The 26,397-nt window shown below is 41.6% G+C and overlaps 2 protein-coding genes across 2 annotated transcripts in view; one reads left to right on the top strand and one right to left on the bottom strand.

Annotated features, from left to right (window-relative positions):
• LOC140312312 (uncharacterized) overlaps positions 1-26,397 on the top strand; it is a 177,824-nt gene that overhangs the window by 92,987 nt on the left and 58,440 nt on the right. The gene's annotated exons all lie outside the window — the stretch shown is intronic.
• zbtb11 (zinc finger and BTB domain containing 11) lies at positions 120-7,701 on the bottom strand. Its single transcript, XM_072390079.1, has 10 exons — positions 7,191-7,701; positions 5,551-5,801; positions 5,204-5,435; positions 4,115-5,124; positions 2,916-3,227; positions 2,423-2,837; positions 1,553-1,670; positions 1,306-1,464; positions 966-1,141; positions 120-865 (listed from the first exon to the last, which is right to left on the bottom strand). Exons 1-10 carry the CDS (start codon positions 7,498-7,500, stop codon positions 324-326), a joined length of 3,525 nt encoding a protein of 1,174 aa, XP_072246180.1. The 5' UTR covers positions 7,501-7,701; the 3' UTR covers positions 120-323.

Genomic DNA, 26,397 nt, shown 5'->3' with positions numbered 1-26,397 from the left:
TGGTAACAGATGTGACCCAAGAAAAAATCTATTTTAGAGCAGCTGGTAAATCTGAGTTTCACAGTTTCTCTGTCAACAGAAGTAACAAACACAGCCAAATAAGTTAATTCATTCTACTTTTATTTCTCCCGTTTATATATTTACAAAGAACACAAATAGAAATGTGTGTTTGCACACATTTCTGGGTTAAACAGACAGGTTCACTGTACATTTGCAGAAAAATAGGCATCTTTTCCGTTCTGTTTTATACAGAATGTTTACACACTTTATACAGACTGGGAGGAAACGGTGCGATGAGTCTGTCATGTCCGCTGGTTCCAGCATCACTCTACTTCAGCAACATGAGCCACCTCCACCTCCATGGTCTGAATCACCTCAGGAGCCTCCTCAGTCTTGGTCCCGGTGAGCGCCTGCTGAGCCAGGACGTAGTTGACGACCTGCATGATGCCCTGATCAGAGAGCGTTGCCACCGACGCGTCGGTCACTGCCTGAACAGCCTGAACAGCCTCCACGGCCTCCACCGTCTCCTCCGTGATCAGCACCGTCTCTATCTCCTCTGAGGGCGGCTGCTGGGCCGGCCTGAGCTCAGGGGGCAGGTCGGACGCCAAGATGCTGACGGCGTGCTCCACCTGGGTGCCCTGGTTGTGAAACTGAAGGGTGTCCTTTTCCAGCATGATCTTCCCGGGCAGGTTGTCCACGTGGTATTTGGCCATGTGTTTGCGTAGAGTGCGGGCGTCGATGTGGGCCTCCTGGCACATGGGACACACGTACGGCCGTTCTCCCGTATGTGTGCGGACGTGACGCTTGAGAGAGCGGGCGTCGGCCCAGGCGACACCACAGGTCAGACATTCGAATGGCTTCACTCCTAAAAAGAGGAGAGTAATCAGCATCTACAGAAACCATATGATGAAGTTGAGAAGTTATAGCAGCAGGGTTCTTCCTAACTGAACGCACGGCGAGCTCACCCTGGTGGTTGTTGATGTGGCGTCTGTACTCTCGGAGCTGAGTGAACTTCCTGCCACACTGCTCACACTCTCGCTCCAGGTTCTGCTTCACTCGGCCCTTCTTGCCGTGCGTGGCTTTCTTCACGTGCCTCCTGAACAAAGCTTTCTCGAAGAATTCCTTCCCACACACATTACACCTGAGGAAAGGCAAACACACGCTGATTAAGATGGTAGCCAAGGAACAGTAAATTGGAAACAAAGCAGAGGCGAAGGGCAGGATTTAATTAGCATCACTGCTCAGACACAATCGTGAGACTCTGCGCTCTTCTTGCTTCTTCTTCTGTGCTTTACGTGGACTTACTTGAAGGGCTCGGCCACGCTGTGGGACTTGACGTGCGAGTACCAGTCCTTCTTCCAGCTGTAGCACTTCCCACACACCTGGCACTGGAAAGGCTTTAGGCCCATGTGTTTGTTCATGTGCTGCTGGAGATCCTTGGCTTCATAAAAACTCTTGTCACAGCTGTGGGACAGAGAAGGCGGGGTTAGTCACACGCATTTCAGTTCGGGCCCCCTCCGGGCCCGCAGGTATAAAGCTGACGTAGACTCACTGAGAGCAGGTAAACGGACGGACTTCAGGTCTGGGCTGGTGCTTTTTGAGGTGTTTGCTCAGAGCAGAGGCACGGTGGAAGGTGGCGCCACATGTGTTGCAGAGGTACTTTGACTCACCTGCGTGAGCATTTCCAAAAAAACACAGAGCAGTAAATGTTTCACTGGGTGTCAAGGCAACATAAAAATTAACACCAGCAGTTAGTGTACTTTTGAATAACTCCTGAACTTTGTTTAGTTACTCGGGTCAGGGTAAACAGGCAGCTGCACCACAAAGCTCATTTTTAAAGTCTTCTCCCATCTCTTTGACAGAGTCTGATTTAAACATGCCAAACAAACACCTGAGCCCTTGGATTAAACACTAATCCAACCTTAACCCAATAATAATCAGGAATTCTCTGTGGTCTTAGTGATCCAAAGAGTTGGACTGCTTTCAGAAGTTTAAGCCTGCAGGAAAAACTATTCTGGGGTTCCACCTCAGGGAGTTACCTGCACAGTGCAGGCGGAGGGTTGTTCAAGTCCCACAGACACGCACAAGATGTTAAAAAAAGCGCTTAGCACTGGGCCACAGTCCTGGCTGCAAGCGGTTCGACGAAACATGTTTAGGAACCGACTATAAAATAACATTACACTAAAACGTCTGAAACAACATCTGGATCAAAGTCCAAACTGAATATGGAGCTAAAAGAGCTGTGAAAACATTTCCAACTACACAGCTATATGGTGGGGGTGGCGTTCTCCAATCAATGCAAATTATCTGAACTGCAGCTGCTGGGTGTGACAACCTTATCAGCTGGAGGTGGGAAATGTTGGACATTCCACAGGAAACGAAAGCAGAAAGAGATCCCAACTGGACCTGGGTGAGTACTGACCCGTGTGGAGGCTGGTGTGCTCCTCCATGCTCCGCTTGCTCACGAACGACTTCTTACAGAACTCGCACTGGAACTGCTTGGTGACGTCGTGCAGCGCCCGGTGCATCTTCAGGCTGTGTTTGTGGGCGAACGTCTTGCCGCACACCTTGCAGGAGTGAGGCCGCACCCCGGTGTGATTCAACATGTGGATCCTCAGCGAGTACAGCTTTGGTAACGTCTTCCCACAGATGTCGCACACAAATTCTCTTTTGGTGTGTAGCGCTGACGTCTTATCGTCCAAGTCGCTCTCCGTTCGACCCTCTGAGCCTTGTTCTGAAGAGATTTTGGCGACGGGCGCTCGCTGGCTGCTCTGCTGCTTGTGTCGGGCCAGGTGGGCTTGGAGCGAGGCGGCGTACTGGAACTCCTTACTGCAGAGCTGCGAGGACACACACACGTTACAGTCAGAACACGCAGACCCAGAGACAGAAATAATCCCTAACCGGCCGACACTCACGCTGCACTTGTATCCTCGAGCTTTCTCGTGTTTGAGCGTGTGCATGATGAGAGAGTAGCGTCTTTGGAAGGACACGCCGCACTCGGAACACGTGTGTTCTCCGTCCACAGCGCTCTGCGATGGGGTTTGATGCTGCTTGGTTTCCGTCTCTGGCTCCTGCACCTTCGCTGCAGCCTCCTCGGTGCTGACCTCTGCTGGTGTGTTCTCCACAGTGCTGACCTCTGCAGCAGTTTCACACACAGACTGCTCCTCCACTTGAGTCTCTACAGGCTGCTTTGGTGGTCTTCCCCTCTTCCGTTGGCTTGGACCCACCTAAAACATAAAATGATCTTCTAAAATGTTTGGACTTTTTTGGGAGACATCTACAAGTCAGATTTTCTTTGTAGTAAAGTGAATGTGACACTGATGCTGTGACATGTTCTCATCATAGCTGCTGCCTCTCGTCATTGGATTGAGAGCTTCAGATGTGAGGACCATCTTAAATTAAAGGCGGTTAGCTATTTGTGGAGCATAGAACATTTGTCCAGATTGTGCAGGCAATTTATGAAGCAAAGCGTGAGAGCACAGTTCAGTCTGGATGTCTGATGCACTTGAAACAGGAATTGTGAAACTGAGGCGAAGAAGACCCCGTGCAGCCCATGTTATATGTGAGCCCAGGTAAGAAGGAACATGTTTTGGGGGCACACTTTACGTTTGCCACTTTAATTATGGTTTCTGCTAAGCCAAGGAGAAAAAAAAAAAAAAAAAAAAAAAAAAAGCCCATCTAGATTTGTCAAAATATTCTAGAATAAGGATTTTTCGTACAAATTCACTACAAATCCATGTTTCTGGACCCGAGCTGTCTCCATGAGCTCTTTCTGTGGTCCGAACAGTCAACATGTCTGATGACATCACATGCATTCCCCTAAAGGCAGGGGTGGAACCACGCTATTGTTTGGTGCTATATCGAGGCAATCTGACACCAAAGAATCTCTGCTCATCAAAAGTTCTCCAAGCAGCAGTCGTTACGATGCAAAGATCCACTTACAGCGAGCAAGTGGCTGGAAGGAGTAGAGAGAGAAACATCAGCTGTTTATAAAACTTCTCACACAGCCAATTCAACAAAGAATTTACATAATCGTACAACTTTTACTTGTACACAGAGCGCCAAAAATCTGCAAACCAATTATTTCCAAGTTAAAAAAGAAGCCACTCTGTACCTTAGGGATGGTGACGCGTGGTGGAGTTGAGCCTTTCTTCCCCTCCTCTTCTTCGTCCAGCCCCATATGCAGACGAGCGTAACCGCCCTCCGCCATGGAGCGCTGCCGGAGTCGCCTCCTGCTCGGGTCATCCGATGTCAGCTCCTGCTTATCACTGCAGCCTTCGTCTGTAGATGGATCCTCCTCCAGCGGCATGAACTCCTCCACCTCCACCTCCTTCTTCACTTTCGCTGGGCGTCCTCGTTTGCGTTTGGGGGGCGCCGGGGTTTCTTCCTTTTGGGGCTCTGTGTTTCCCTCCTGTGCCGACGCTGCTGCTGATTCCAGCTTGCTGCCCTCTGAGGGGCTTTCTCGGTCTGGGTCCACGTTTATAACAAAAGCTCCCGCTTCAGCAGCCAGTGGCTGCTCCATCGCCAAGCAGGCTGACACCACGGCGAGGGACTCACTGGCTCCCGCCTGCCCGCTGTGAGTGACCACGGTCATCGTCTCGCCCTCCATTCCCTCAGCGCTGCCTGAGATAAGAGTGACGGTCTCTCCCGGCTCCACCTGCCCGCTGTGAGTGATCAGAGCCACAGTCTCATTGCGTTCAGCCTCTCCAGCATGCACTGCTTCTCCCTCTACAGTCTGGGAGACAACCGTAATTGGCTGCTGGATGTAGGCTTCTTTATCGGGTGCAATTAAAGCCAAAGACTCGTCTGACACAGCAACGCCACCGTGTGTGACCACCGCCCTGCCGTCTTCCTCTATGGTCACCGTGTAAGCCTCAGCCTCGTCTTTTGAGCCCTCCTGAGGAGCCAGTTGGCTCGACACCACCGTGTGCACGTCTCCCCTCTGATACACCGTCAGCTTCTGCTCCTCCACCTGCTTGTGCACCGACTCGCATATCTGTAGCACCTCCGTCATCAGCAGATGTCGGGCGAGATTGGCGATATCTGCCATTATGCAGAAATTAAAGGTGAGCATGGAGGTGTACGCAAAATCCAGCAGCGGGAGGAAGCTGGCTTTGGCGAAACCTGCGGAGAGAAAGGCCAAAGATTAAAGCGAAGTAACTTTGGACAATTTGGACAGACGTTCACAAAGCCACAGGCTCACCGGAGAGGTCGACCACCGCTTCATGTGTGGTCGCAGCCCCCTTCTCAAAAAAGAGCTCGTTGAAGTATTCGCTGCACGCAGCCAGAACGGCTTTGTGCGCTCGGTACTCCTCTCCTTCGATAAGCAGCGTGATGTCACAGAACTGATTGCTGAGACGCTGCTTGTTGAGTTTGTCCAACATGGTCTGGCTGTGTTTGGGCAGGAACTGATTCACCTCACCTTTGCTGTCAACCTAGAATGAGGCCAAAACGAATAGAATGACCACCTTGCAGTTTTCTGCCAGACTCTGCTTCTGTTCCTGGGTTGTGTTTTTGTTTCTGAAATGACTTCAGAAGTCAGACACTTACAAAGACAACTTCATGCTTGGCCATTCCCTTGGCCAACTTGGATCTCTGCTGGGAGGATGAATCTGTGACGAACAAACTGTCATCTCCTTCATCGTCCTCCTCTTCCTCGTCCTCTTCTTCATTTACGCTGGCAGCGGCCCTGCGCCTCCCCGGCCGGGAGAACAGCCGGGGTCCAGAGCCATCGTCAGCGTTCCGCCTGCTCTGACAGTGAGCACATTCTCTGATGTGGTCTTTGACGTTCTTCAGGATACCTGAAGGGGTCAAACACAGAGTAAGGCTTCAGCCACACAGTAACAATGAGCAGGCAGCTTGTGGTGCTGTTGAAATGCACTGCCTGAAATACGCTGTGTCGTCAACATTTTGATCAATAAAATAACATCAATATGGCTTAATTAAGAATTTGTAGAGCTGCAGCTCTGTTGATAGGTCAGTTTCTTGAACAAGCATTTATAGAATCCTGAGTCATCCCTTGTTTCTTTAAATCTCTCCAAGAAAATTGGAAAACGGACCGAATCTGTGCAAACATGAATGGAAACACAGTATTTAAGGCTATATGTAGAATTCTAGAAAGCATGAAAGTCAATATTTGGTTAGATCACCTTCTGAACCTTCTTAGAAAAGCTTTCTAGTAGTTAAGTATTAAGTAGTCTTTAGGAATAGTTCTCCAGGCTTTTTGAAGGACATCCCAAAGCTCTTCTTTGGATGTGGGCTGCCTTTTGTTCCGTTCTCTGTCAGATGATCCCACACTGCTTCAATAATGTTGAGGTCCGGGCTCTGGGGAGGATTCATCCCTCCATAAGACCTGTTGTCACTGATTTTCAGTCCACTTCTTGTGTTATTTGGCATACCTCAGCCTTTTCTCCCGTTTCCCTGCTTTAAGAATGGCTTCTTGACAGCCACTCTTCTTTAAATCTTTTTCGAGGAATACAATGCAGATAAATGCCAGCTTTTCAGGTCATACCTTGGGGATTTAACTTCTTGATGCAAAAATTCTATTTACTGTCTGTATCATCTTTGGATGTTTTGTAGATGCCACTTAAGAAATGAGAACAAACTATGTGTCTCTGCAACCGACAGCTGAACAAATCCCCTGGAAATGGTCTGGCACAAGAACTGGATTGAAAATTAGTGTAAAAGCCGCCAGTGTTCAAACAAAAACTTCTAAAATCCTGGAGTGCTCTTGCTCAAGACCACTTTAAAGGATTATAAGAACGTCGGGCTGGAAGCAAAATATAAGAAATGAGGGGTGGCTCAACATTTAATCAAAGAACTGTAATAATTTTGGTGGAAAACAGCTAATAATGGCCATGACAGTCCCCACCAAGATCCTCCACCTGTTTTGATACGTATACTACTAATAAACTAAATAAAGATATTTTAAAAAACGTGGCTGTGCATTTACTGAATCCAATACTTTAACCCAACCATCTCAAGTTTTAATATATATGACTGCTAGGATAAAGACTAAAAGGTCCAACACCAAGCAACTCCAACTAACCACTAGATGGCGACAGAGAGGAGCTATGCATATGGCAGTGACGAACGTTTATGTTTGTCACAGACGTTAACACCGACTGAATCAGTCGCATCACAGTACCATACACGTAATTAACTTGTATGACGTAGCCTTGATATCTTACCTCTCCACCAGTATTTCTGAGAGATGACTTCCCAGGTGAGTTGCTGGTTAAGGTGCTCCCCTCCCACCATAATGTGCGCCTCGTTGATAAGTTCCTTCCTCCGGTTGTCCTGCAGCACCACCTCCAGCTCCGTGAAATCATTTTGGCCCTTCAGACGACGCTGATAAAACAAAGTTCCGTTTCGGACAACGTAGCAGGCAGCCGCTTTGCGAATTTTTCTCTTGGTATTACCGGGTGTCCCCGGCGCGTACGGTTCCCGTTCATCCGTCAGATAGCGTATGATAGCCAAGTAGCTTTCTTCACACGACATGTCTCAGCTTACCCGCGTTTTTCACGCTGAAAAATTAATTTATCTCGAAGAGGAGAGCCCTCTTCAGCTCTTAAAAGATATATATAATTTTATATGGCGCCTATATCGTGGTTATCGTGAAACAAAATCATCAAAACAACATTTTAAATTGTTTGCTAAGGTGGAACTGCAGTTCGCAACCGTGAGGGTAGACTTGCCCGAACAGACAAAATGGCTGCTGCACAACCGGATATTGCGCACCATTTGCGGAAGTACGCAATGAAAAGTATCTACCACAAGGTGGCACAATATGCAAAGTTAAAACACCATCAGATAGGCACTTTGTCAGTTTTTTTTAAATTTATGTATTTATCTATTATGTATGTTAATTAAATTTAGGTGATAATGTTGTTCTCTGTTTTTCCCCTTTTAATATTTTTACGATAATTTATATTCTATTTAGTTAACTAAGATATTAATACAATTCCTAAACTATATTAAAAACATTAAAAACTCATTTTCGAGTGAAAGGAGGCTTTTCAAAAAGTAACTGTGCGTCACTCTTTAATACCCCCTGGTTTTTAGATTTAGGCAGAAACACTAGACATTCACATCAGTTGAATAAAGACATTTCTTTTACATTTTCAGATAAAGTGTTTTCGGAGGCAGCCACAGCATAGACCTTTGTTCAGCAGCATTCAGTCATTCCACCGCTTTCAGTTTCGACTAAGCTGTGTAGACTCCTACAGCAGGTGTGATACGTTAGTTACCTTTGATGTGATAAAATTAACATACACTCTAGCTAACTAACCCACCCAACAATGTACACATCAGAGAAAGTGAAGAAAAACATAAAGGTGCTTTACCTAAGACCTGTTGATCAAATACAATGTGGTAGACCATCTTGCATGCATGTAGCACTTCTGTTATCTTCTGTCTTAGTCAAAGACAAGTTCACTAGCTCTCAAAGTTTTATGGCAGTAATTTACCCTTCTGGCCCTTCGGTGTTTGCAGGCCATATGAACAATTAATGTTGTACAATATTTACTGTCAATAAAGCTGTCTTCACTCAAATGACATTATAAGAATTTTAAATAATCTGAGTAAATTGAGATGAGGTTTTGATTCACTTCCTGTCTGAAAGTGTTGCTCTGTGAGATTTGTCAGAGTGAAAGCAGACTACATCACATTTAATGCCTGTTGCATCACTTCTCAAATCATCTTGTTAACACTGAAACTGAAAAAAAAGTTGGCCTCAGGAACCAAAAAAGAGCATTAAAAACATTTTTATACATACATTTTTATTGAGTCTTATGGGATTGTTGCTCAGTATATAGACCATTGATCAATAATCAATGCTCAGTCAGTGAGTACAGTCATTTATATAGTTAACTTACATATAATAACAACCACTGTATGATTGTCTGTCTGGATGGGTGAATTAAAAACAGTGTAAAGGTTAAACAAGTTTTCTAACAGGAAACAAGCCAGCATGAACAGCATGTTCAGAGAGCCTTCTAATCTACCAAGCAACAGGGTGATCTTCCTGTCCAATGAAATTAGTAGGATCATCATCAATCATCTGTCTGTGTGGATTCTGGTCCTCCTGGTCAGGGTAATCCTAAATGCATGAATAGAGGGCAACTGGATTTATTTTCTGGTTGTTGAAGACTTCTTTTCCTGATGACCAGAAACATAATAACCTGTTCTGGCATCCTCAGGATGAACTGGCTGGTTTTACTGTGACTGCCTGTGTCACACATAGAAGGTGAGGAATTACTTTGTGTTTTTTATCTGAAACTTACGCAAATGAATGTGTCTGATGTTGGACCAACAGTGAATGCTTTTGCAAGCAAAAATTATTCATTTCAGCACCTTGACACAGTGTCACATTTTCACAAAATAACACTGGCTGAGAAGGGAGGGGCGATGCGTCATTTATTGCTCAACCGTGTGTTACATACCAAACCTGCCATCAAACACAGTGATGTGTTCTACTACTGCGCTCCAGTTTACACCGACTGGACAAAATGGCAGATTCCAGTTACTACTCAAAATAAAGAGCAATATTCGTCTCTAATTGGCCTTGGTGAGAGATTACTAATTTTTTTGGGGTAGTACATACAGTTATTCACTGTTGCTTGGTAACGGAATAAAACATTTTTTATTTCTGCACTGTGTCTTAGTTTTATAAAGGCACAAACACTCCCTGAAGTGCTGCTGCCTCTCATTGTTTAACTTCCCTTGCAGAGCTGATTTTTTGTATTTGATTCCTTCTCCTCTGAGGCAGAGATGTAATATGTTCATTCACAGTTGTTGGCATAAACCCCAACACCAGTTTCTGATTGTTTATATGAACACTGGGAAAGAGGTTATTTGTATCCTGTAAGGGTCCTTCTCTATCTAGCAACCACTGAACATTTGTTTAGAACTTCTCAGTTTATCTTTAATTGACATGGAGGGTTCTAAAGGTCAAAGGGCCTCTGGATTCAAGTGGATAAACCTACAACCAGTTAAAGCCACAAAATATGACAGAACACTGATGTGCCTCAATGGTGCTTCTTTGTATAGTTTTTCTATATTGAACCTGTCTTACATTAGATAAACGTTGTGATTGGCTGGCATAGTTTAAAGAAACCTGTTTGACCTGGAGGAAGGCCAGAGCTCTTCTGCCAGAGCAAATGAAACACAAGCTCTCATATTCGTCTGGTTCCCAGGATAGTTTGCTTAAATGTCGAATATAATCTGCGATAGCTTCACAGACACACATCAGAGCAGCCTTTGTTTATTTCCTGCGTTTCATCCAGCCATCACCTCACAGCATGGCGGTTATTTTGCTCATCTAGTCACTCCCCCTTAGTTAGGTATTTCTTCCACCATTAATTTCCTTCTCTGTCAAAGTATTGTTTGGTTTTTCCACATCCATGACTTAAAACCGAAAAGTGTCTTTAGTCTGGCACCAAAAAAAAAATGCTTGTTTTAAGTCATTGCAGAAGGGCGCTTTATTGAGTTAGGAAAGGGGTACAGATGAATAGTTTTTAAAAAGGAACTTATATAACCTTTTTCCATGGCAGTTTTCTTTGACTTCTTTGGGAAACATGCGACTAAGGAAAGATAGCAGGAGGAATTCCTAAGGAACAGATGATTGTGCTGCAGTGAGAATCAGACCATGCTTGATGATGCTTTAAATAGCTTCCTGTCTTGATATTTATTTACATTTTTCTATGTTGTGGCTTTGTTTTTGGTCTTCAGTTTACTGCTTGTGCCTTAGTTACTTCACTTCCTGTTTTATTTTGTAGTATTTGCAGCCATGTGTATCTTGTTCTTTTTACTTCCTGTGTCCCACCTGGTTTCCATCACTCATTGTCTCACCTGCTGTTCATTCGTTAATTACTCCCTCGGGTTACAGATTTTCCTTTGTGCATTGCCAGATTATTGTATGCCGTTTGTTGCCGTCACTTTTTGAACTGAACCCTTTCGTGAGTTTCTTGTTTTGTAAATAGGGCGGTTCATGTTTCCTTTGTTCTGTTTTGGTTTAGTTTGTAGTTTTTCATTTCCTGCCTAGTCACCGCCTTTGTTTAGACATTGCCAGTCCGCGCCTCCCTTCCTGGTATACCTGTATTTGGGTCTCCAAGATCTGTGACAGCTACAGAAGATAATAAAGGAAGCACTGGAGCTTCTTTCTTACGTGCAAGGAGAATTTGAGAAGCTGCCAGAATGGTCTTTGAAAGTTTGCTTTGTAAGACCATTAGAAACTTAGATTTAGTTTGATGACAGTACAACACTATCATGACTTAAGGAAAAATGTAAGGGTCTAAACATTTGGTGCTTAACTTCAACATAAAGACTATATGTTATTACTTAATTATTGAGCTCTAAGTGCTGGTCTTGGATTTTGTTAGCGACTCCTCCTGATTGTAATCCTTGTACCATGCTAACTTAGCTAGTTTCTGACAGTTTTTGTCATTGTTTCCAACTAGCTACATTTAGACGTACTATTTCATTGTGGTTATACTTGTATGTTCCACTCAACAACAGACTGAGATCTGCTCTTTATTTACACTCTGTCTTCAACAATCTTACCAACATTTAGATAATGCATATGGACGGAGGTGGTGTTATGTCTGCATTCATGAGATAACTAATTCCCGATTTGTGTTTGATTTACTATCCATTTTAGATGACTGTCACTGAGGCAGTCATTTTCTTTTTCTCTTGCGCTCATACATGTAACCTCAGAGGCTGCTCAGCTGCCTTCTCTGTCTTTTCACAGCCACATTCATTGACTTCATCAGCCTCTGTTCAAACAACAAACAAGTTCTCTTTATTCTCTAACCTCGATGTGAGAGAATAAACATAGCCTCTGGCACTATGAAGGGGAGAGGTAGTACTGATGTATGCCCCTATTTTGCAGTTTAATTTTTTCCCACTCATTTGAAGCAAACCAGTATTGACAGGATGCAGAAACAGCGAAAAAAGTAGAACATCCTATGTGATACTGATATTGTGTTGTCCTTAAAGAAAAAGATATTTTTTCACGTGGACTCTAACACTTAAAATCCTAAAGCCCCCTTTAGACAAAAGTATTTCTCCCGAATGAAAGGTCCGATAAACTAAACTATTCTACAGTTATACACACTAAAGAGTCAGGAATTCTGAACTTGTCCTAGAATTCTCAGGTTTTCAAAATTTTCTAAATATCAAAGCAGGTCAGTGATACGGAGCAAAAAGGCAACAGCAACATTATGCTAAGTTGTTAATTCAGTCTTCTTATTTTTCCAAACTAGGGTGTAAAATGAGACAAAAATGTCATCATGTCAGTAAGCAATTTACTTTATCCATGTCAGCAATATACTTTTTGTTTCATACAAGTGGAGACTTGTTTGACTTGATGCTATTTTTTCTAAAATACTTTGTGGAAAAGAAACCTCACGTTTATTTCACTGTCACAAAACTGTCACAAAATGTGATCTATAGCAATGTGTTCTTGGACAGGACTTTTTTTTCCCCTTTTTTTCTTTTCTGGACACAGACAGGACAATAATTACATATATGTTAGCAATGTTTAGCAGTTTTAGTAAGTAGTGGAGCTCATCTGCCTTTACACGCATATGAACTTAAGTGACATCCCATTCTTAATCCATAGGGTTTAATATGACGTCTACCCACTCTTTGCAGCTATAACAGCTTCAACTCTTCTGGACAAGCTTTCCAAAAGGTTTAGGAGTGTGTTTATGGGAATTTTTCATTTTCTTCCAAAAGCACATTTGTGAGGTCAGGCATTGATGTTGAATGAGAAGGCCTGGCTCACGGTCTCCACTCTAATTCATGCCAAAGGTGTTCTATCGGGTTGAGGTCAGGACTCTGTGCAGGCCAGTCAAATTATTCCACACCAAACTGGCTCATCCATGTCTTTATGGACCTTGCTTTGTGCACTGGTGCGCAATCATGTTGGAACAGGAAGTAGGGAGCATGAAATTGTCCAAAACCTCTTGGTATGCTGAAGCATTCAGAGTTCCTTTCACTGGAGCTAAGGGGCCAAGCCCAGCTCCTGAACAACAACCCCACACCATAATCCCCCCTCCACCAAACTTTACACTTGGCACAGTGCAGTCAGACAAGTACTGTTCTCCTGGCAACCGCCAAACCCAGACTCGTCCATCAGATTGCCAAATGGAGAAACGAGATTCCGTTTCGTAGTTGAGTTGCTGTCATTCCCAATCACTTCCACTTTGTTATAATACCACTGACAGTTGATTGTGGAATATTTAGTAACAAGAAAATTTCAGAACTAGACTTGCACAGGTGGCATCCTATCACGGTACCACACTGGAATTCACTGAGCTCCTGAGAGCAACCCATTCTTTCACAGATGTTTGTAGAAGCAATCTGCATGCCGAGGTGCTGGAATGTATACACCTGTCACCATGGAAGTGATTGGAACAACTGAATTTAATGTTTTGGATGGGTGAATGAACACTTTTGGCAATATAGTGTTTGTGACTACCCTGGAGATCCAAAGTTTCAAGTGATGTTATTTTTTTGTTTGCAGTTTCTGTTTGATGGAGTTTAAACTCCTAAGCCATGTGGCTGGGTTTAAATGGAAAAAAGTGCTTTGTTTATGGTGTTTATGGATTGTCGTACTTTTGTGCAATTGAATTAGTCTCTGTGTCACTTGGTTTAATTTCTAAGATTTTGGGCACTAGTGGTCTTTTTTATTAAAGTAGGTAGACAGAAAAGGAGCCAGAGGAAGGGGGAGAAAGGAAGGAAGGGGCCCCAGGCCTTGACTTGAACTTGGGCCAGTTGCATCATAGAACTACGGCCTCTTTACATGGCGCCCCACTCTTGGTTTTATTATCAGTAATTAGTTGTAGCTTGGTTCTAAATTTTGCATGGTATTCTGCGTCTTTGTCGGCTCTGTGACATATTGGTGACATGCAGGGCGTGCCCTCAGTCTTGCCTGATGACAGCTGGGATTCACCTGCAACCCTGAACAGGATGACGCAGGTATGCAAAAAATGGTTGGATGGATGGTTTGTTTTTTATAAAATGGAAATGATAAAACTGTAAAAGCAGCAAAGATTTTAAAAAGTTTGATACAGTTTAATCTTCTCCAGGGAAAACTGCCATTCACATGGATGTTACTTTGAACTAATTGGATTTCATTGGATTATGATTACAATGAATTGAGTTCCAATTGGCTTGAATTGGACTATATTATTTAAGTGGCTTGGGATGACATTTGTTGTAATCTGGAACTATATAAATAAACTGAATTGAAACTTTCCACTTATCTAAACATCCCCACGTCCATTTGGCAACATCAGGCCTTTACAGCAGCAGCCTCCCCCAGCATGACAGCAGGAGGCCCTGCGAAAACTTTTAAGAAAGGGCTCAAAGAACATGACAAAAAATGTTCACCTGGTCGTCAAACTCCTAAAATACAGATCTAATGGCATTTGTGGAGATTAAACTCAATCCGATCTCCACAGCCCAAAGGATCCTTATTTGCTATCACCTCATGTTGGAACAGGTGCAGTGTCTAGTAAGGACACAGATCTTCTTTGTTGACACCCTGACTGATCAGAAGGAGGACCTACACGATATTAGGTGGTAGCTTCAGTTATCACTGGATGTTTGTCATTAGACTGCTATCATACTTTCTGACGTCTCTGCTAGCTGCCTGACAGGCACTGTTTTTCATAATATAATACTTTTGTGGATTATCCTTACAACACTCAGTAAGTTCATTCATGAGCTTTAGAGGTGGTACAGATTTGACAAAACTCTTTTTTTTCCATGTAGCCTTAAATATTATGGACAGACATGTGAGTATCTGTCTGTTAATTTGATTCTCTGCCAGAAAACAAATAAGCAAAATGTCTATCTTGTTTAACTAAATTACATCCTCTGTGTCTGCTTACAAGCTAAAAATATGATTTGTGTTCTTTGCAAATGATGTGTACAGATGATGAAAGAGTTTAAAGGATACTATAGGTTTGTAAACTGTATTTGCAGTCTTCGAGGTCTGCATCTGTAGTAGTGTTGTTGTACTGGCTCTTAAAGTCAAAAGGAAGATCCTACTGTATGTCTGTCCCAACCTCCCAGCCAAGATAAAGGTATCAGTCTGTCTGAGAACAAAGCCAGTGGGAGAATCAAGCAACCAGAGACTGCCTTATCTTTCTGTGTCTTGCTCTTGTTATACCCAAGGCCAAACACAGTGATAGAAAGCTTGCTACAACTGTACTGGCAGTGGAGTACTTTTCCATTACGCTCTGCCTGAGGAGGATCTTTCTGCCAGCAGTAAATTTACCGGAGAGGCAGGGAGCATGGCAACCTGCAGATGAAGATTTGGCTCACAATTTCATCCAGAAACGGGAGATATACATGTCAATGATTCATTGTGCTCAATAATAATTTTTACAGTCACTTTACATTAAAGAGGGATATAGCATGAAGAAGGAGACTGGCAGTCAGAGAGTGCGTCGAGGAAACTGAGCATGGTAGCACAGAGAGTAATGAATGGATGCCGATGACGTAAGAGCTTACGATCAGGGCTCTGCTTATGTCACTGCTTTCACTTATCCTTCAGTGCTTTGTTGTCTGGCTTTTTAAAAGCCTGACATTTTATGTGTATTTAGAGCTAATAAGCAGTAGAGCAGCATGTGATATTGTTTATTGCATGATATCTATAATTAGGAATTTAGAATTGTTTATCTCTGGGCTGAACACAGGCAAACATATTAGCTTAGTTGTTTCTCTTTTGCTAATACGGTTTTGAGTCATCTGTCAGTAGCTGAATCAAACAGCTTGCTTGATGCACAACACATTGTTGTGTGTCTAGACTCTAGAGAAACAAAACCCAAAGATTTGATCACCAGTATATGTTCTGCTCTACTTGATAAGTGGCCGTGTATTAAAATAACTCTATTACAAGTTTTTTTAAACTCCAGGTCTAAGTTTGCACTGTATTCCAAAGATGTTGACATTAGAGCTCCAAAAGCCCCTTGTGTGGCTGCTTTAAAGCAACACTAGAGAAGTTTGTGAACCTTAAAACTGTACTTTTGTTATGCACATTCCAAGGCCTGAGACTGAGATACCGCAATTCACAACTTTGGTTTCCAGCCTCGCACCACACTGTTTTGCTTTATGGTACTTTGACAATTTGGCTTTTGATGCCATCTTTGTGACCTCTTCAATGTGACAGCAAATTATGTGTGTGGCTGTAAAGATGTGGCATTATGACAGTGGTGTTACATCCCCTAACTGTAGGGGGAACCATAGAACAAAAAGAAACTGCTAAATTCACTAATATCGCTCTAAGAATTAAGTAAGAACTCAAGTTCCATTCAATTCAGTTTTATTTATTTAGCGCCAAATTACAACAAATGTCATCTCAAGGCACTTAAATAATATAGTCCAATTCAAGCCAATTGGAATTCAATTCATTGTAATCATAATTAATTAATTAATTATTCATTTATTCATTTCTAAATAATCCAATTCATTCATGTTGAGCCTATTCAAAAACAATATCCTAGCTAAGGAAACCAACAGATTGCACCGAAACTTGTCTTCAGTCCAATCTCCCGTCCTGAGCGTGCCTGTAGTGACTGTGGAAAGGAACGACTCCCTTTTAACAGGAAGAAACCTCTGGCAGAACCAGACTCAGGAAGGGTGGCCATCCGCCTCGACCAGCTGGGGTTTGAGAAGACAGAGAAGAGGGGGGAAAAACACCATAACGCCATTCAAAGGATATCTGTTGGAACAGGGAAACACAAGTTAATAACCACAATAATGTCACATGTACATAATAGAAATTAAACAGGGGAAAAAGAGAGCAAAGTGAGGAAAGGTGTGACAGACGAGGTCCCCCAGCAGTCTAAGCCTATAGCAGTTTAACTATGGGATGTTTCAGGATCACCTGAGCCATCCCTAACTATAAGCTTTATCAAAAAGGAAAGTTTTAATCTTAAAAGTGGAAAGGGTGTCTGCTTCCCGGACATTTACTGGCAGTTTATTCCACAAGAGAGGGGCCTGATAACTGAAGGCTCTGCCTCCCATTCTACTTTTAGAAACTCTGGGAACAAGTAAACCTACAGTTTGGGAGTAAAAGTGATAGTTTCTTACAGCATTTTTTGTAATGTTGATGAAAAGTGTTGATTTTTCTTCTACATTTTTTATTTAGCAGAAACGTATCCATTTCATATTTGGCTACCTTTTACACAAAGCAATGTCAGGAACCAGTGGTGATGAAAGGGCCGTCGGTTAGGATGAACCATCTATGCCTGCACAAGAGGACATAACTCTCTAGGTGTGTAAGGGTGCAAGAGATGCTACAGCTCCTGGTTTCTCTGACTTCTTTTGAATTAAACTGATCTTTTGTTATGCACATTCCAGACCCTGACGCTGCCCCAGAACACCCAGGGGCTGAGATACCGCAGTTCATAACTTTGGATTCCAGTCTCGTACTACACTCCTGTTTTCTTATTTCTTGTTTTTGCTTGTTTTTGCTATAAGCTATGAAAAGTCTGCATTTTAACATGTTTGACAGAATTAATTGACAGCTACTCTGAATTACGGTTGCCTGAAAATTTAGATTTATAAATGTAACCATACTGTATATAGATTGAGTCTGTAAACTGGTTCATCTCTCAGATATGCATAAGTCATTTTCAAAATGCTGCCTTATGAAAAGCCAACAAAGTCTGCATTAAGAGGTAGGGTTGGTAGTGGAACCAAACACCTATTGAACTTTTTCTGTTTTCCTCTCATTAATTCAGGTTAGGCTCAAAAACAGCTTGATTGGGGTAAAGTAAAGATCATGGTTTGGCTCAAATTAATCTATTCAGTTAAATGAAGACACTAAGATGCCAAGGAGTCCTGACTGCTGTATATGTCATGGTGGGAGAGACACCAGCTTAAAAAAACTGTCTCGTGAAGAATGTCAGTGTGTGTTCTGAACTGCTCTGAACTTTGGGATGCATTTTCTATATCATGAGAACCTCCTGGAGTTTGTCTAAACTCTGGATCACGGTTTGGTTCCACACAACAAAGATACAAGCACATGCTCAGTGGTGTGAGAAGAGCCTGTTTTGCGTAATGTAATACGGTTAGATTCCTGCACTTCTCTCTGTCTGGGCCTCAGGGCATCAGGCAGATTAACACGCTGACAAATCTTAGTACATCTTTTACACTCACAGCCTTGACCTTTCACCTGCATGAATACCCAGTAAAAACACCAAATATATTTTACTAACAAAGACGTTGCTCTCTATGGCACCATTTATATCATTCTTAGCTTTCTGAGGTATGCAAACACAAGCTCATCATGGCTAATGAGAGGTAGGAAAAAATTAATAAATACAGGAAACATTGGGCTGTAGCATTTCCCACTAAGAGTCCAAATGACTGGAAACATCAGATGTTGGCTTACTCCATGGCTTAATCCATTCAGCTCCCTCCATCACAGCCCATAAACCATCTGATTTATTCTGTGCCATTTCACAGCCGAGAATTCACCAGTGAAGAATCCAAGAGCAATAATGATGCTTTTGTCTGAGGTGCACTGCAAGCAGCGAAAGTGAGAAAACCAAGGGGAAGGCTGGGAACCAGTAGGTCACTGAGCTCAACTTACACACCTCTTGTTCCCACAAAGTTTTGACTGCCTTCCCACATTACACACTTTTTGCTGCACAGATCCAGAGGGGGAAAAGTGCTGTTATTCTTAACTTTAAATCTCAACCAGCTTCTATTATCCAACACCTTCATTTTGTGATCACAGGATGAACCTGAGTTGGCTGTGTAAACACAAGTGCAGGGCTCCCTCCCGAGTCCTCGATGCAAAAAAATCTTTCCCAAGAGCCAACGACTGGGAAGTGTAACACTTGGGAAGCAGAAGATTCCCATTCGGTTCATGTTTCCTCCTACAAATTTATTCTTCATAGATTCACTAGGGAATCCATTTTGGGAGAATAATGAGACTGTGGTTTCGGGCTGTACATGAGTTGATCACAAAGAGTGGGTCTTATACCTATGTTCTTTTCAGTTGTGAACTTTGACAGCAGAGGACAAACTGTATCCCACCCAGAATGCTGAAGGTTTACACCTGCTTGTGTTTGTCTTGGGCAGCAACTTCTGTATTTGATTAATTCACTCACCCAGAGATCTTTTCTCTTAAAAGCTGTACAGCCACATGAGATCCAGGTCATACTAAGGTTGCAGTCAGAAGCCGTGATTTAGTTTTGAACAGCAGATGAAGTGGTCATATTTAAGGGATATTTCGGCTTCACACACTGTCTCTTAGTTTCTCATGGTTTTTGTTGAAACTGCCTCACTTTGTCTGGTATGATTCTGGTAGTTAATTATGGTCAGTGCTCATTAAGACTGTAACCAACAGTACTGGTTTAGTCTCCTGACTTTATGACTATTTTCCTCTCATGGTTACATCCAAACAAAGGACAAGAGGTTTTTTTCAGTTTCTTTTCTATTTTCCCATCCTACTCAATCTTTGTGAGAGTCAAGTCAAGTCAAGTTTATTTGTATAGCACATTTTATGTACAAAACAATTCAACGTGCTTTACATAAAATAAAAGCATTACAGCGGGGAGTGGAATAAGCATTAAAAGAATATAAAGAGAAACACATAAAATAATTCAAATGATTAAAGACAAGCAACAGAGTAGATAAATTAACTAGATAAATTAATATCACAGATGTATTTTTGGCCTAAACCGTTCTGGGATTTGTAAACCATCAGCAGGCTTTTAAAATCTATTCTGTGACTGACTGGAAGCCAGTGTAAAGATTTTAAAACTAATGTGATGTGTTCAGATCTCTTAGTCCTGGTTAAAACTCTAGCAGCAGCGTTCTGGATGAGCTGCAGCTGTTTCATGCTCTTTTTGGGAAGTCCAGTTAAAAGACCATTACAGTAATCGAGTCTACTGGAGATGAATGCATGGATGAGTTTCTCCTGGTCTTTTTGGGAGAGAAAACCTTTAATTCTGTTGCTGTTTCTGAGTTGGTAAAAAGCTACCTTGGTGACAGCTTTGATGTGACTGCTGAAAGTCAGATCTGAGTCTATCAACACTCCAAGGTTATGAACTTGGTTAGTGATTGTAAAGGCCCAAGTCTCAAGATATTTACCAGTGCTGACCCTCTTCTCTTTGCTACCAAACAGAATGACCTCAGTTTTATCTTCATTTAATTGTAGAAAATTCTCCCTCATCCAGGTGTTTATTTCCTCCAGACACTGACACAGTACGTCTGCTGGGCTGCAGTCGTCTGTTAACAGAGACACATAGAGTTGTGTATTGTCTACATAACTGTGATAATTGATGTTAAAATTCTGTAATATCTGACCCAAAGACCCAAAGTCCCATCTTATGACATCTTTAACCCATTAAGACATATGGGACCCACTAGATAGGAGGCATATTTGGTCTAAACAGTACTAGGGCTTTTTCTTTGGTTGCATCGATCCAAAGAAAAAGCTGCGTTTTGTTTAGGTTATGAACTTTTATCTATACAATGGACTTTTTACTAATGTTGACACCTTTTTACTTTTCTTTTTTTTTCTGTACAAACAGATTTTGGTGTTGTGCTTGTACATTCAACCAATCGATCCAGTCCCCATACAGTTATTTAATTTTGATCAATTCAAAGCATTCATCTGTATCAAAAATGGTTCCCCTAATGATAGGAAGCTTAGGCTCTGAAGTAAGGGCAAGAAAGCTGTTCAATGAACTACTATTGGCCATAGTTCCTCTGGCACGCACACAAAAAAGAAAACCAACTGCCTTCAGTTGTCAAAAAAACTGTACATTGGTTCCTGTGGACTGAAAGCATCTGTGGCCACAGGTCTTAAAGGTTTAAACTAGCTGACTCAAGAACATTTAGGGAGTTAAGGGAAATTTATTGAGCCAGTATTCTGTGACTGCTGTAATGCAAAGTTTCCATGGTCTTAATTTAATGTGACCAAAACCAATTAAATTCTCAGAAAAACTCAGAGAATCGTTTAACCAAACCAAAAAAAAAAAAACCCATATGTTCTTACTAACTGACAGTTGTATCTGATCATCCAACTATGGCAGTTGTGGTCAAACGTTTTCACTTCAATGACTTTCCTCAAAAGAAACAATCCCTATTAAAATTCCTGAGAGTGGAGTCTGTGGATTATCTAGACTAACAAGAATGCTGTTTGGGAAAAAAAAAAAAAGGGAAAGTTCTCGCAGTTGGAATATGTATTTTTTTTAATTTTCTTTAGATATTCTAAAAAACTACAACATCTCCCAGTCACCAGTTGTTTCTTTTTTTATTTAGCGGGATCAAAGCAAATTTCATATCAAATTTCAAAGCAAATTTTAATATCCTTTGATGAGCGCATATTATGTTAATTCACACCTTTATCATTTATGTCCTCTGTGGTGCAGTTCAGTAATAAAGTTTTGGTCAAACTGACTTGTGGCTCTGCACTGTGCGCCCGTTGTTGTCAGACAGGAATCAAGGCAGCTGTTTTTGTCCTCAAGTGAGAGCAGTGAGAGTGAGTGCAGAGGCTCCCTAAAATAAACAGGCTATCTGTGCAGCCCTGGGACCGGGTCAGGGTCATACTCTATGCTGCTCACACTGCACACATCCCAAACACAGACCCTCAGTTATTCACCGGCTGAGAACAAAGCCTTTAACTTGACTTAAGACTAAGGAATACGGTTTGCTGTAAATACCTGCAAATTAAAATGTCAATTTTAAAGGTAAATACTTTCCCCAGTTACATCAAAAATTTGACTTAGTTTGACCATGGAAAACCAACTGGATCAGAGCATGATCCAGTTGGTTTTCCATGGATTTCCTTGTAAAAATCGTACCCTTGCCTGTTTTTCTTTCTTTTAACAAATCAACTTCAAGAGTTGATAATTCACTTGCTTCCTGAAGGCTTGTTCAAACCTGGCTTTCACATGTGGCATCTATGATGCCATCATATGTCTCCACAAGAGACGCACTGTGATCAGATCTGACTTCTGTGCTTTGTACACAAAAGAACACATACTTCCACTTGCACAGACCCAATGCTGAAGTTGCGCATGGGTCTAATTTTGCAAAACCAGAGTCTGCCTGCCCTCACATAGTTCAGTAGATTACCAAAACCAACCAGTAATCTTCAAGTCTCTGCAATGTAAGTCCTGCAGCCTGGCCTCTGTGGTAACACAGGCCGTCACTCCCTGTGAAGTCCCTTATTTTTACTTTTACAAATGGCCCTATGTAAAATCAAAGAATAATAATAGCTGCAGGTGCCTCAGCTGGTGCAGGACTGCCATTTTCAAGACCGCCTTTAAGATATGTTCTCCTTCATTGCGGCTCAGGACAAAAAAATGTGCCACCCAAAATGTGCAGCCCTGTCCAACTTCAAATGTGGTTTGAGTGATCGGATCTCTAGGCGTTCTTCGGGTCTGAATAAGGAAATCCTACCCCTTCAAGGGTGGACTTTGAAGAAATAAACTGTGTTATTTACGTTACCTGTCTGTGGCGTTAATATGCTAGATATCAGGTAAGTTTTATATGTCTAAATCAGTTGATTTTGAGAATTCTAAATGTCATCAATAGTAATCTTAAAGGCCAGATCTGAATAAATTTTTTCCAAGCCCTGCACCTTTGAGCAGTCAAATTAAACTTGTAAAGGGCAGCTGAAACAGGATGGATTTTCAGCAGGAATGCAGTAGCGTCTTGTTCTGGGAAGCTGTTATTTCTCTCAGTCTTAGCTCTGGCTGCACTGAAGCTGTGCCGAATCAAATCTAATGAAGTCAGGCATTAACTGCACCAGCTGGCCTCAAATTCTGTGTGGAAAGAAAGAAGGATTGGCTGTGAGTACAAAATCCTCACATGTTGCATCTTTTTAAATTTAGAAATGGTGTTTGATGAAAAGAAATGTTGTGGTAAAATGTGAGAGTGTTGCTATTCTCTATCTTGACAATTACAATGTGGAATCTGTGGAGTATTCAAACATTTTAGGATGTTAGCGTCACCAGAAACAGAAACTTTCCACTTCACTGAATCCCTATGTTGAGGTTGTTGTGTCAGTTATTGATTTATTTTTAGTATTTAATAGCATGGCAAAGTCTGTTCGTAGGTCTATCACTCTAATCAAGAGGAGGGATTGCCATAAAATTGTGTACAGGAATTGATAGCTTGCCAAAAAGCAAGGGGTCAGTGAATTTCTATTATCAATAAACTTTTCCTCCACATGACTGAGGTTGAGATTTGCTGTTCTGAGCCTCAACTTATATTGGGCTGTTATATTTGGGTCTGGCAAAAAAAAGGGGGTTATATGACATTGTTTTCTCAAACAGTGAAAAGTGATTCCAATATATTGCAGAAATGCTTTCATCTTACAGTAATAATTTGTGCCATAATTTGTATTGTGTCGTGGCCTGTCTGCAGTCTTTTTGAGCATTTCCTGTTTATTTTGTTATTTTATTTGCCTTTTACTTACCTTAGTTACTGTAGCTTAATTTAGACTGTAATGGTTGTAACAAAGCAAAAAACCTTTGTTTTTGTACTTTAACAGAATTTTCTCGTGTTTTACTCTACATTTACCTGCAACATTTCAGCACAGATATTTGCAGTTTTTACTCCTTATATTTTCAAAAGAGGTATGTCTACTTTAGTTTGAATGTATTTAATGGGAATTGTAGATTATCTTTCATTATGAATTACTGCGCACCTTCCCAACATGATGACAGATTTTAACCTATAGTGGATGGAACCTTTAAGGCAATCCTTTCAGGTGTTCATCAGCACATGGCAGCCCTAATGTCATGATGTGACTTACCAGACAGACAGACAGACTAATATGTAAAGTTTGTGCCAGGAAGAGCCCGTAACAAGCGAGACCAGGTGATAAACATCAACCATCTTACCCCAACAGAGCTGACTCAGAGCATAAAGTTACTCGTAATCTGTGGCTTTGTTTAAGTGAACTGTCTGAAAGTTGTGAGCTGCGAAAGCGATTTATAGCAAATGTGTTGTGTCTAACCCTAACCCGAACCCCTGAAATCCTTGAGCGATCTAATAGTTAACAATTCTCTGATCTATTTTCTGTAGTGATAGTTTACAATGGTTGAAACAGATGGAATGTTATTGTCCTATGTTTGATAGCTTTGCATAAAAGTGAAATAATGTGCGCTAGCCCTTGGTTTTGTTGAAAAGAAATGTGAAAGAAATCTTTAGCTGAAAACTGTCGTAAAATGCAGTAAATTTACTTTTATACAAGAGGAACATTTCTTTTTTACTATAAATTGACTAAATTAGTTTTACCAGTACCTCCAATTTTATCAAACTTACACAAAAGTATATGTAGTTCTATTCAAAGAATTGTTTGTATAAGAGAGCTTCCTGGATTCAGCATGATATTCATTTGAGGTGTCTATGGATTGGGTAGCATAAACTTAAATGTAAAAAAAAAAAGAATTCAAAGACAAGCCTGCCAATGGTAGAACATTTTTATAAAGTAAACATGTAATGTGTTGTGGTATTGTTGTGGTATCAAAATTCATGGACAGAGGTCAACAAGTTCAACATCTTGCAAAAAAATTGTTGTAAGTTCAAAATTTGCTATGTTTGATAATAGACAAATCTACCTTTTCAAAGATAAATTCAAAATGATGTTACACTTTTATCTGCATGACTTTAATTTGAAGCTTTTTCTTTTCTTTGTTTTGCCATATAGCATAAGTCTTTCAGCATTTGTTTGCTTTTGTTTAACAGTCGATGACTTCATATCTAAAATAAGACATCTTACATCACCTATGAATCCACAAGTGTGGCGTTAAAAGACTGCCATAAAATGTTATGCTTTATTAGCTTTTAAAAATTGATAGTCTCAGCAAACATCATGCTTTCTGTTCAAAACAGACACAGGTTTTCATCAGAACATTCTTTTCCCTCTTATCCATATCACTTTGATACCATACATTTATACTTAGCTCTTAATGATATGGTAGTTAACTACAGATTCCAGAAGTGACTGCAGCAAGGAGACTTTAATAGCCTTTTGGCCCCTCCTATAAACTTTAATTACAGCCGGTGTGAATATTGTTTTGAAAGGATCGTTTCTCATCTAGCTGTAATGAAAACGTGTAAGAGGGAAGAAAGGATAGAGTGGGACTTTATATCTCCCAATCTCTTCCAGTTCAGGAAGAGGCTTTCCCTCACAGGGACAGTGGGTCTCTGAGGGCAGGACGCCTCCGCAGGCGTGTGGCTCGCCACCAGCCACTAGTTCAAGGGACAGCTGTGTAACACAGCGGTGTTTGGCCCCGTGCCCTGAGACAGCAGCTGCCATAAACAAACAGTGCTGAAAGCTACTGGCCTTATCCCCTGCTCTTTTCAAGACGGCGTAGTGAGCCCACTGAGCTACAGTCAGTCAAGTCCAAGTCTGAAAGGATTTGGAAGGTTGAGCTGGTAAAGAAATCAAGAACAACAGGAGTAAGAATGAGGACAAAGAGGCTGCCAGGCACTGTATTTGCCCGTAAAGTATGTCCTGTGTTTCTACTTGGGCTCCTTGGTCTGAATTCACATACTGCAAGGATTGTTAAAAGAATATGTTTTCAGTAAAAGCTGGTAGCTTCTACTAAATTATGTGGTTGAAAGTTCTACAAAAAGATCTGCAAGCTTAAGTTAGATTTAGTTTTGTTTTTTCGTCTCAGAACTATTTTCAAAGTCACTTTTTTGGCAACAGCCAAGGAACCAGTAAGGGATTGTTGCTATTTATTTGGCTGTGTTTTTTCGGCCTGGAAGTTTTTTATGCAAAAAATCTCATGAAACTCTGTGTAAAGTTGGAGCATGAGCAAATGAAGGAAGCTGGCCTCAATCTGTCTAAGGGTGAGACCATACACCATGTAGCAACTGGGACGTCAGTTATTGTCACAGAAAGAATGGAGGATCTGATTGAAGACAAGATGCACTCTCATAAAATGTCAGCCTGTCAACGACAGGAGAGCCCCACCTCTCTTTTTATAGATGAGCTGATTAAGTTGTATGCAGATTTACTTACCTTTCAAATCTGCCTCTGCACAGGAATAGGTTAGCTATTTTTCCTTGTTTCCAGTCTAAGCAAAAAGGCTGCAGCTGTACCCCTTTTTTTTAAAAGAACAAACGTGGGAGTGTTAAACTACTCTTGCAGCTCTTCCTGGCAAACAACGTGACCTAATATGCTGAACTAGTCTCTTGAATTGATTTTCTTTAAGTTTATGTATTTGTTTATACAGAATGCTCCCACCACTTTTCATACTGTGTGTGATATGTTACAGAAGTGATTAGATTTTGATAATGTCAGACCCTTCTAAGAAGCATGTGAACACAAACCTGATCTGCCTTCAGGCTTCGTCTTATGGCAATATCAGAAGTTTAAAGCCCAAAGGAGCTGTT

The sequence above is a fragment of the Leuresthes tenuis genome, unplaced genomic scaffold (genome assembly GCF_036924035.1).
Source record: "Leuresthes tenuis unplaced genomic scaffold, fLeuTen1.0.hap1 SCAF_7, whole genome shotgun sequence".
Taxonomy (NCBI): domain Eukaryota; kingdom Metazoa; phylum Chordata; class Actinopteri; order Atheriniformes; family Atherinopsidae; genus Leuresthes; species Leuresthes tenuis.
Note: the sequence above shows the minus strand (reverse complement) of the source record. Positions and strands in the feature narration are given on the sequence as shown.

What these genes read in the sequence shown, in the direction of transcription:
- zbtb11 (XM_072390079.1), bottom strand. Translation starts at nt 7,500, where the DNA reads ATGTCGTGTGAAGAAAGCTACTTGGCTATCATACGCTATCTGACGGAT. An exon ending in TCAGAAATACTGGTGGAGAG is followed by an intron (nt 5,802 to 7,190) that starts GTAAGATATCAA and finishes TGACCCCTTCAG; the next exon opens with GTATCCTGAAGAACGTCAAA. An exon ending in AGCGGTGGTCGACCTCTCCG is followed by an intron (nt 5,125 to 5,203) that starts GTGAGCCTGTGG and finishes TTCTCTCCGCAG; the next exon opens with GTTTCGCCAAAGCCAGCTTC.